The sequence below is a fragment of the Chiloscyllium plagiosum genome, chromosome 22 (assembly GCF_004010195.1).
Source record: "Chiloscyllium plagiosum isolate BGI_BamShark_2017 chromosome 22, ASM401019v2, whole genome shotgun sequence".
Lineage (NCBI taxonomy): Eukaryota > Metazoa > Chordata > Chondrichthyes > Orectolobiformes > Hemiscylliidae > Chiloscyllium > Chiloscyllium plagiosum.
In genome coordinates, this window is record NC_057731.1 from 32787371 (window position 1) to 32799459 (window position 12089).

The following is a 12089-nucleotide window of genomic DNA, read 5'->3' on the forward strand; positions in this document are numbered from 1 at the left end:
GCTCAGTGGTTAGCACTGCTGCCTCACAACACCACAGACCTGGGTTTGATTCCATTCTCGGGTGACTGTCTGTGTGGCTTTGCACATTCTCCCTGTGTCTACATGGGTTACCCCCATGTTCTCTGGTTCCCTCCCATGGTCTAAAAATGTGCGTGCTCAACTGTCCCATAATATGCAGGCTAGGTAGATTAGCCATGGGAAATGCAGGTTTAGGGCAGGGAGGATTGGTTCTGGGTGGGGTGCTCTGTGGAGGGTCAGTGTGGGCTGAATAGCCTGCTTCTGTATTGTTCAGTGTGATCTATTGCATAGGATGCAGCTCACTGCTATGCCTCCTAACATGAAAAGGGATGTACCTGTAATTATAAGCTTCTGAGTTCATGTCTGACTCCAGGATTTGAACACAAAGACGATGGCAATCCCAGTTTATTGCTCAAAGACATTAAACATTGCTAAAAAGTGACATGAAGTCATAACTTTTCAACTTGCACTTACCAGTACCGAAACACAAGAAAAAGACAATAAAGGAAGCAGCAGTTCATACAGCATGAAAAAAAGGTGGCGATTGTTGTGACTAGGGATGGCATGCAGATTCAGCTGGAAGTATAAAATATCTTAAATAACGGACCAAATTCAAACTCGACAGGTTAACTCTAATTGGTCATGGCAGTGCCATGGAATTAAGTAGGAACTGGATTGTCTGTATAACTGTTTAGTTAGTGTATGGACATATTCCTTTTGGCAGTGAAGAACAGGACCTTATGTGTAAATAAATGCAGCTTCCAGCATGTACAAATGAAAAGGAATATAAGCCTGATCTCTCACCAACTCATTCTTTATGACATTCATGCCAACATATGTTTCTGTAGCCACCTCATGGTTGCTCATACCCCTGTGCCACCCATTGGCCATTTAATCATCAATCATCAATGTTCTATTCATTCCATGATCCTTTGTAGGCCCATGACAACTCATCTGCCACCCACCACCTCTTGTCCTTCCCTCACCACGCCAACATATCTATGATCATGTATGGGCATTAAGATGTCAAGACAGAAAATCAAGTTACCACTGTATTAGTTAAGCCACTATTAAAAATAACATGCTATAATTGATACAAAACAAACCAATACAGTGAAATTGAAATGACAAGTTCCTTATGAAAACAAACGTTTTACTAATGTTTTCCAATATTTATTGAAACAAACATTTTGCTTGTGGTTAATACCTTGTGGCAATTAATGTCTACCTTAAATAATTAAAAACCTTAAGTCAATAACCATTTTGATTCAATGAGCAGGTGGAGCTGTTCCTCAAAGACACACCATTGAGAAAATTGTAACTTGGGAAATCAGCCATGCAGTACAAATCTTACGATGATGTTATATAGCCAAGCACTCTCAACTACCTTAGCAGTATTTATTTTTAACCATACCTAGGTTTTTGGATAAATTTGCAATTCTGAAGGAGTTTTCCCATTTTTTTTACACACAAGGCTACCTTTCACAATCCTGAAGGGTATCTTACCTCTCCCAAAGGATACAAAGGTGTTTCAGGTCTATATCCAGAGAGGTACCTTACCACTCTAAAAGTGAGAAATAAAAAAATTCCTCCAGGATTCACCAATCATGCCCCATACCTTGTTCCTTCACTGTCGCTGGGTCAAATCCTAGAATTCCCTCCCCAATAGCATTGTGGGTCAACACACAGCAAGTGGACCGCAGCGGTTCAAAAAGGCAGCTCATCACCACCTTTACAAGGGCAACTAGGGATGGTCAATAAATAATGCTGGTCAGCCAGTGATGCCCACATCCCACAAATGAATAAAAAATCATATACCTATGCCAACTCACGCAGCCTAATACCCTCTGCCCATCCCCTGTATGACCCCAATACCACTATTCCAGTTTACAGACTACTCTCTTCTCTCTTCACCTATCATGGGCCAACACTGATTATCCTGAATGAACAAAGCTCTAATAGCATTGAACATCTTCGTGCTATCCCAGACAAGGCACTTATTGCACCCATCCACCATCTTTAATATTCCCTCCCTCCACCATTGACAGACAGTGCCAACAGTGCATATTTATATCATGCTCTGTAACAACTTATCCTAAGACTCCTCAAGAGCGCCTTCTACATCAGTGAACCATACACTATGAAGGGCAAAGACTGAAGATACATGGGAGTACTAGCTTTGCACATTCCCCTCCATGTCACACACCATTCTGACTTGGAAATATATCGCTGTTTGTCCACTGTCGCAAATCTTGGAACTTCCTCCCTAACAGCACTATGGATGTCCTTACACCCTTAGGACTGCAGCAGTTCAAGAAGTCAGATTACCATTAGCTTCTCGTGGGCAATTAGACCTGGACAATCAATGGTGTTCTAACCACAATGCCTAGATCTCAAGAATATTCTGCATGTACTCACGCACATAGGAGAAAAAATATAGATCTGTTACTTAAATTCCCAACTACTTGAATGACTGCCATGTGGTATAGATATTTCCATCATGTTGTTTGATAGGGAGTTCCAGAATTTTAATGCAATAACAGTGAAGGATCCACAATATAGTTCCGAGCCCAGATGGCACATATTTTGACAGGGAATTTGCAGATGGCGGTGTTCCCATGCATCTACTTCCCCTCGTCATTCTTGATAATAGAGGTCATGGATTCGGAGTGCTGTTTGAAGGAACCTTGGTGAGCTGCTGTAGTGCATTTTGTATGTGTCCCAACACACTGCAACAGTGGTGAAGGGAACAAATGGTTCTAGTGGTGGATGAGGTCCAGATCAAATGGGTTGCTTTGTCCTGATGGTGTCAAGCTTCTTGAGAGTTGATGGAGCTGCAGTCATCCAGGCAAGTGGAGAGTATTCCATTACCTTCCTGACTTGAACTTTGTAAAAATGAACAGGTATTGAGAAGTCAGGAGGTGAGCTGCTTGCTGCAGAATTCCCAGTCTTGGGTAATCACAGTATTTGTACAGCTAGTCCAGTTCACCTACTGACCAATGTTGATAGTGGGGCATTGAGTGATACTATTGTCTTTGAATATCAAGGCAGATAGTTAGATTCTCGGATGGTTTGATTTTTAAGAGTTCTGAGTAGTATTGGCACTGTATAAACATCAGGGGACATTCCAACTTTCAACTTGGTTTGAGAAATAGATCACATAAAGAAGTATCAAATGTAAGACTTAGGTTGGACACTTGAACTGAATGTAGTAAGGAATCATGAGTCAGGTATTTGTAGATTCAAATTCAAGTCCAGAACATGAGCATAATAATCAAGGTTGACAGTACAGTTCAATACTGGCTGCGTGCTGCACTGTTGACAGTGGCATCTTTCAGATAAACAAGTAAACCAAGACTTGGTCTGCCATCTTGGATAAATTTGAAAGATCTAAAAGCGCTACTTCAGAAAAGAGCAGGGCTATTGTCCCCGGTGTCTTAGCCAATATTTATCCCTTAACTGGCATCACAAAACCAAATAATTTGATCCTGTCACATTGCTGTTTATGGGAGTTTGTTGTGTGAAAATTCATTGCTATTGTTACCTATATTACAATAGGAATAACACTTCAAAAGAACTTCATTATGGAAAATGCACCTTATAGATGCTATATAAATGCAGGTCTTTCTTTTGCTTCATGATTTAATCGTGGTATTAGATCAATGCGGAGTTAATTCTTTGAGCAATTTACATTTTAATTGAATTAAAGCTTTGTCACCACTCCATTCTTTCCTCATCTTCATGTTTATCTGCTTCCATATTGAATGTTGCTAACTCATCAGTGGCAATTAATGCATTAAAAGTGTCCAGTTTACAAAATACCATTGTGCTTCTTCGTGAATTATATGTACTTAACAATGAGCAAGGACAAGTCATTGTTGGATCATTATATACTGGCAAATTGGGCAGCATAGTGGCTCAGTGGTTAGCACTGCTGCCTCACAGCACCAGGGACCTGGGGTCAATTCCACCCTCAGGTGACTGTCTGTGTAGAGTTTGCACATCCTCCCCATGTCTGCGTGGGTTTCTTCCGGGTGCTCTGGTTTCCTTCCACAATCCAGAAAGATGTGCAGATTAGGTGAATTGGCAGTGCTAAGTTGCCCATAGTGTTCAGGGATGTATAGGTTATGTGCATTAGTCAGGGATAAATGTAGAGGAATGATTCTGGGTGGGTTACGTTTTGGAGGGTCAGTGTGGACTTGTTGGGCCGAAGGGCCTGTTTCCACACTGTAGGGATTCTAAGTCTAAAATGTAATGATATGGCAACTTCCATTTATCTTAAGGTAGAAGAATGTTTAAAACTATAAAATTAGTTCACATTAGCATCAGAGTGATAATTGTGGAACAGACTTTACATCGGCTGTCTATGAGAAAGAAAATATTGAAAAATGATTGTTGATTTAGTTTGATGTTTAATTAAAAATCCCCATCGTGCTGTTGATAAAGGATTGAAATTATTTTATTTGAGAGCAATTAATGACATCAGTTAAAACACAGAGACATCAGATGTCGGATATTGTGTATGATTTGCAGCATTCAGTATTAATCATGGAGGTGGAATTCTAAATGCACTTCTACTTTTGTGCTTCATTGTCTCCACAGGCTATTTCTTTCCTCACACCCCTGGCAGTGATCTTTGTTGTCAAAATAATTCGAAGAACAGATAAAACAGAGATTAAAGAGGCCTGTTTAGGTAAAGTATTCACTCAGTGTATATTACCATGTTACGTATTTCAAATTCACATCCAGATTTTTGTGGTCCTCTGTTTTTAGTTTGAACGAATCTTACAATGCTTGTTTTTCTTTTTCAATACTTAGCTGTTTCTCTGGCCCTTGCTCTGAATGGAATCTTTACCAATACGATTAAGTTAATAGTGGGAAGGTAAGTTGTGATTTGTACAGTACAGCATGTTAAAATTAGTGATCCCATGAATTCTATAAAATTATGTAGCGTTGAGTTCGGAAAAAAAAACCATGATCTCAGTTGGACAAATAAACAAGGAGCAAGTTAGCAAGAAATTTACCACACATGTTTCTTTAGAAGAGGTAATGGGTAGTGCCTGTGATGTCATGGATTACATTGTGTGGCAGACAAAGTGAACAAAATTCATGGGAATCTGTTTTGTTTTGAACAATTAAGAGTTTAACATCACATAAGAAGACTTAAGGCTTAGATGTAAAACAACCACAATAGTAGAAGATTAAGATAGCCAACTTTGGAAAAAAATCACAATATTCTGATAAACCAGTTGTGTTTTTGGATATGATATTGATAGATAAGAGCTTGGTCCCGAAATTCACAAGAATGTAACAGTTAATGGATGAAAACTGGGAGTTGGTGAGGTGGGGGATGAGATTGGTTGTTGGGAAGGGTTATAGTGACATCACCATTATTTCTAGACAGGCAACTGCTCTTGAGAAGAAAATGGCACTACACAGGAATTCAAGACATCAGTTATTTCTATATTCTGTAATTTTTCAGCATAGAGATGGTAAAGTCCCCTTTTGAAGGTACATAACAGGAGCCATTTCAGACTTGCTTCAGATGTAGCAAAGCCAGATTTTTAACACTGAAGTCTTTTCTCACACAGTGACATGCTTCTGCTTGAAAGCAATTGGGATTGTGCTGGGTGATGAATTTGTGTTAAATGGCTGTACAGTAGAAATTGGAAAAATGTTACTACCTTCTGGTTACCCCCGTTCTTGACTGGAGTTGTCTGGTGTTATGGATGACCTTGAAATTCACTTTGGCATTTTGCAATGTGAAAAATTGAATGGTCAGGAGCAGTAATTTCATGAGTTTCGGACCTTGCTGAGTGCAGTGCTTGGATTTGTGCTTAGCTTGACGCCGGTTGGTGTGTTTTCATTGAGCTCAGCTCATTGTAAATCTGAGCACTGTGTATGAAGAGAATTTGCAACATTGCTGGCTGCATGCTGCACATCTGCTGCATGCTTTACGCAACCACTTCCAGTGGAGTACAAACAGGAAGTGTTGGAGTAACTCAGGAGGTCTGACAGCATCGCTGGAGAGAGAAACAGAGTTAATGTGTTGCATACAATATAACTGAATTATGCCTAGAGTTGGTAAGGTTCTCACGCATTTGGAAGTAAAACTTGACAGTAACTGCATCAGTTCATTTTTGCACAGCTTAAGGGGACTGCATTTAGTGATCCCTTTCTTGTGATTTAAAGAGGAACCAAGGAGAGCTGCCAACCGACCTTGGCAGCCTGTTGTAACTGTGGGCCTAGCAACAATGACCAAGCAAACCCTCGGCATTGCAGCTGAAGGCAAACTGAACCCCTTCTTTAGACAGGAGGTTGCTGCACCTCCTTTGTCACCATTCCTTGGTCAACTTGGCCCATACAATGTCGATTCTTCTGTTGCTTTCTCCAGTTTGTTATCAATTTCATCTGGCTTATGTCACACTGTGTTGCTGCTTGTAAACGTTTGGTGAGAATTACTCAGTGCATTGTGGGGTATTGATTTTCTCTGGATCACTGACAGCGACAGGCAAACTGTTGTACTCAGCCTAAGGGGAAATTAAACATAAACACGCGCGCTGATGCTGCCCTACAAGAAACAATTCGAGGAGGCACAGTAAAGTATGGGCAGCACCTTGTGGAAGTGATGGCCCTCTCCCCAGCCAGTTGGATAGGGGAACTGGTTGATAGCGCCGTAGGGAAGATAGCGCCATAGGGAAGATGGTGGCTGCTACACAGAAAACCCTGACTGGAGGTTCAGAAACATGGAACAACCCAAGCCCAGGTAAATGATGACGGGAGGAGATTTGTATGTGTGGTTAGGGAGCGTGGGGAGTGCAACAACAACTGAGAACAGTTCTCACCAGGCTCCTTTACCCGGTGTCCTTGATCAGAACCTGATCTAGAGCCACCTGACTCGAGACTAACTGAGAGAACTGGCTGTCTGATTTCTGTTAGTTTTACAATATTCAATTATGATCTTAAGTTGTTTCAAGCATGTTGCCGTTTCAGATAACAAACCTTTTTAGGGACTTGATGATCTGCAGTGAATAAAGTTGTTTTAAACATTGTGGTTTTAACATGTGCGAAGTGATGAATAAATCACTTTTGTAAAAGCACTTTTTGTGCATTCTACTGTCACTCTATGGCTCATTGTTTTGAGAAAGTGCATAGTTGGGTAATGGGGACGGAAGGGCCATTTGTTGACATGATGGATGATAGGGCCTTGAGGTCAGTTAGGTTGGATGATCGGGGCTGTGTGAGGGATGAGGGCTGCAGGATGTTCCTGTTTTATTTTACATTGAGGATAGTCCCACAACCTTTTAAATGGCTGGCTCCACAGCTGACATGCCCTGTGGCTGCCTCCGCACTTTCTCCGGGGTCAGCTGGTCCAAACTGCATCCATCCGTGAAGATCTCACCCTTCTATCCAGAGTTTCCCAAGGTGGGCATGCAAAGGCAGGGATTGTCCAGACTCCCACTTCTCACCTTGGGAATAATTGGGGGCTTAGGAGAAAGTGAGGACTGCAGATGCTGGACGGTCAGAGTCAAAAAGCACAGGAGGTCAGGCAGCATCCGATGAACAGCATATTGACATTCCAGGCATATGCTCTTTATCAGGAATGTGGGCGGGGCAAGGGGACTGGGAGATAAATAGGAGGGGCATGGGGCTGGAGGGTGAAGGTGTCTGGGAAGGCAATGGTTAGATGCAGGTGATTGTGATAAGTTAGACAGGAGGGTGGGAAGGAAGATGGACAGGTAGGACTGTTCAAAGAGGGCTTGTGGGAGCTTGCTGTGGGAAAATTGACAGTAGCTTACCGACAATGACATCAGTGACTATACTTCAAAAGAATTTCATTGGCTGTAAAGCAACTTGGGACAACATGGAAAGTGCTATATAAATGCAAGTCTGCTTCATTTCTTTGTCTGCATTCCCACTCTTTATACCAAGTCTTCAAGTAATGAAAGGTTTAACTTACAGGCCTAACAAAAAGTTTGCAACAATTTTTGTTAGTGCTTGCAAGTGGACATCCAAAAGGCAAATAATTCTACAACTTGAAACGATATTGATCTGGTTGAGACACACTTTATTGCTACTGGGCTATAGTGACATTTTATAAAGCCACTTAAAGCTGAGAATCTAATAATGGCTTCACGTGGGAAGCCATAATCAGAGACATTTTTATTGCCTGGAGAAGCTGAAGATCAAAAAGTGTAATGCCAGATTTTCATTTCAATGGCATTACATGCAAGTTACGCTGTAATCCATTTCAGTGTGTTTTCTCTCTATGTTGGAATAGTGTAGCAAATGAAAGCTTTATCAAATACATTTTCAAACCTTTATGTGTCCAATAACTTTACTTGCCACAATATTAGATCCACAATATTGTTTCCCTCCGAGAAGTGACAGGAAATGTCTACCACTCCTCAGCAATCCCAATTTGAATCCACCTAACAATCAGGTCAGAACAAATGAAAAGTTAAGTGAGCGAAGAAGGAGGATCATTTATGGGATCTGACTTGGTTCTGGATTGTAGTTATGTCTTAACTGTAATGAGAAATTGTATGATATTCAAAGAAAATGTATTTGTACACTTGGAGACAATGGTTTTGATGTTTACTAGGGACCACAGTGAGGGTGGAAAGAGAATTTCCCACGTGAAACTGCAGAGGAATGGATACCCAGACATCTTGTCAAAGGAAACAGCAGCACACCTTGTCAATTTTTCATCAGGCTTATCCCCTGTCAGCCTCCCTGATTGGCAGGTTGACTGTTAGGCAGGAAAGCAGCTGAGTGGATGGCAGCTAAACAGGATGAGTTGGAAATTGTTGGAAGATGGGAGGGCAATGGGAAGCAGGTTGGCGATTGCAACTTCTGTAATGACACCAGCTTGTTGTGGCCAACAGTGATGCTCCTGCTCATCCTGGCCCAAATGATGGGAGGAGCATAAGTGATGGTCAATTACAAACCCTTCTTGCCCTCTTCACCTACAGCATTCCCAGCTACAAAACCACCCCTTTGGTTAAAAATTTTTAAAATCCTGAGAAGTAGGAGGCGCAAAGCCTTTTCCTGACTGACCACTTCAGTTCAAACCACCCCCATGTGGTTTTGAGTCTGATGTGAGGTTTAAGAATGTATTACTTCTCCACTGTCCCAAAGCTGCCTGTCCTTGCGGGGCTGACAATTGCCTCTTATATATTGTGGGTCATATGCAAGTTCAGTTTTAAAAACCGAACCGCTGTTGCAATCTCTTACGTGGAATGCAACAGCTGGAACTAATGTGAAGGGGTCTCTTAGCAGCTGGTACATTATATCAAGATATGTTCTGGTTGAATGTGTAGTTAATAAGGTATGCCCACATTACACTGAATGTGTGAGACTCCTCTATTTCCATTTATTAGTCTTGTCAGCTTGAATAAAGAATGATTTATACAAATTAGTATGATGATTGTGTTCATTCTGTGATGTGTTGAGATGGGATTTATGATTAAGTTTAGCAACAAAACTCTTACCGTCTGTTTTAATCATAGATAAAAGCTAGTAGGGAGCTAATAAAATTCCTCTAGTCCAATATTTGGGGGCAAGCATCCTAATCCTTAAAGCATTTATTGTTGGCCAAGTGTCAGGCTGCTAATAACAAAGACAATGAATCTCAAGAATCAGATAACTTATGGATAATATGGCTTTAAGACTGCGTTGAAATGATTCCACCTCATGAAGAGAATGGGAGAAGACGAATAGCAGAATATGATGATTTGTTTCCCCGAACTGTCTAAGACACAAAAATTGTAGTTAACAATAGAATATTGTGTGGGATTGTACAAGGTCCAACTGCTTTCCCCACACCACCACCTAAAAGGTTGGGGACAGGGAGGGGGTTGTGTTTGGTCCTTTGCCGCGATCACAATGGCTGCCCTGCACCAGTTTAATGCTGAGAGCGGAGTTAATTGCTTTAAGCAGGACTTCTGCCTCTATCCCAGCCTGGAGAGCTGTCAGCCAATCCGATGGCCTGCTGCTCTGTAGTGGCAGCAGTGCCAACTTGTATTTGTGGCTACTGCTGGTATTACAGGCACACCTACCATGACAAAGTGCCCAGGGAATGAGTCTGGGATCTTGCTGAAGGGACATGAACATGTTCAAAAGACTGAGGTAGAAGGTTAAAAGGTGACATGACCTGAAGGATGGAGTCTTTTAGGAACATAGGGGATCTGTATAAGAATTTCTGTGCACTTTACCCAATACCAGGCAACTCAATCAAAACTATCAATCTTTACCCGCGGTGGGGTGGGATGACAGAGGCCGTTAATTGGGCCTGAAGGTTTCAATAGGCCCAAGGGTAGCAGGCTGCCAATTCCTCTTCTGGCCCTCATGAAGTTTCAGATAGGCTGGAGGCAAATAGCTAGGCCACCTGTTGGATTTTACATGCCAACCCCCACCCCACCAACAGTAGGTATAAAACCAGGTTCATTATTTAAATTTGCAAGCCAAATCTTAATACCTGAAAACTTCCATAATAAGGTAAATTCCCTGATCCTCTTTTATTTGAATGGAATATGAGTTGGCGAATTTTCACGATCTTTGACCTCTGTCCTCCCTAAGTGGAAGGCCTGCAGCTATCAGTGGTGAATCGCCAGACTGCCCTAATAATTTATTCAATGTTGCTGCTTATTTGACTTCCCCATTCTAACCTAATTATAATTTGGTGCTGTCTCATCCTCCAATCAAGCCTCACTTTCAGTAAAGAGGCTTGGGAACCAAAAAACCAAGCAACATTGGCGGGCTGGTGGGGGAAGGTGGTGGGTGGGGGGAAGAAGTTTAATTTCCAAAATTAAACTTCTGGGTCAGGCATTCTTCTATTGCTTGAAACAAATTTTTCTTTCACCCATGACTGAGAGAGTTTGATAAATGAACCATTAAGGACAGAACTGTAAACTTTGGAAGTATGAAAAATGGTGAAAATCACAGTCCATAACAGGCTGTTCAGAACTTGATAAGGGAACCTAGGATAATGTTTCAAATGGAGTCCTGGAACTGATGGAGGATCCCATTCGGAATAATTCCCTGCCCACCTTCTCTTTCCTTTTTTTGTTGAAAAGTTTGATTAAATAATTATACTTTGCAATGGTGTGTCATGATTGGATAGTGGTTATAATTTATAATATTTCATCTATAGTCTAATAGAACTCTATAATATTGTTACAGAGCTCTTAAACATTTGGTAAGGGATTTCTGGCTCAATGCCTGGTTAATAACACAATGCCCCTCTATATTACATTTTTTCTCTTTGTTTGAATGTATTAACACTGTCAGTTAGATGGTGCAAAGATTTATTCAGGCTATTTTCCTACAGAGCCATTCGTATTTTCCTTTTTCTCTAAATTGATCATTATGTCTGTATGCAAAACCAAAATAAAACTAATATTTGAAAACTGTGTGAAGAGGAATGAGCTAGGTCTCACAATAATTCAAAATTAGGCAGAGCATTAGTGCTGCATCTCGAGGGGGAATAACAAGCTTGTGTTGATGTAATCCATTTTACCACATCAAGACATCCCAAAGCACCCTGCAGATAAGGAAGCACCTTTTAACTATAATACTGTCATAATGTCACAATCGTTCACTTTCTTTCTATTGGATAACCTGTTTTCATGGTGTTGCTTGATGGATAAAAAAATTGCCTGGGGAGCAGGGTAAAATTCCCTGTGCAGTTTTGAAATGGTGTCCTGGAATCTAATTGCATCCAGCTGGCAGGCTGGACAGGGGAAAGGTCAGCACCTCTCTTAGTACTGAAATCCTAATTCTAATATTTCTATATGCTACCTTAGCTTTAATGTGTAGATAGCCCCTGCAAACTACAGTAATATAAATCACATGGGATGGAGAATGAGAAACAAGTGTCCAACATACACCTCAGCAACCCCAACACACCGGTAACCACACAAGACCAGGAAGCCTGGCTATCCAAAGTTGAAGGGCCACTTTCACACTCACTCTCAGGTGCTGCTGCTGCTCTGAAGGGAAACAGCCTCACTCACTGGCTCCCACATTGGGAATGGGAGTGGGATGGGGATTCCAGTTACCAAGGTCAA

At 41.4% G+C, this 12089-nt stretch overlaps 1 protein-coding gene across 2 annotated transcripts in view; it reads left to right on the forward strand.

The window, feature by feature from the left end:
• The window catches only part of plpp4 (phospholipid phosphatase 4), a 248717-nt gene that overhangs the window by 122956 nt on the left and 113672 nt on the right, over positions 1-12089 (forward strand). For both annotated transcript variants that reach the window (XM_043712701.1, XM_043712702.1), the window contains exons 3-4: positions 4621-4711; positions 4837-4900. In XM_043712701.1, coding sequence (XP_043568636.1) covers positions 4621-4711; positions 4837-4900 — 155 coding nt within the window. The remainder of the gene's footprint in view (positions 1-4620; positions 4712-4836; positions 4901-12089) is intronic.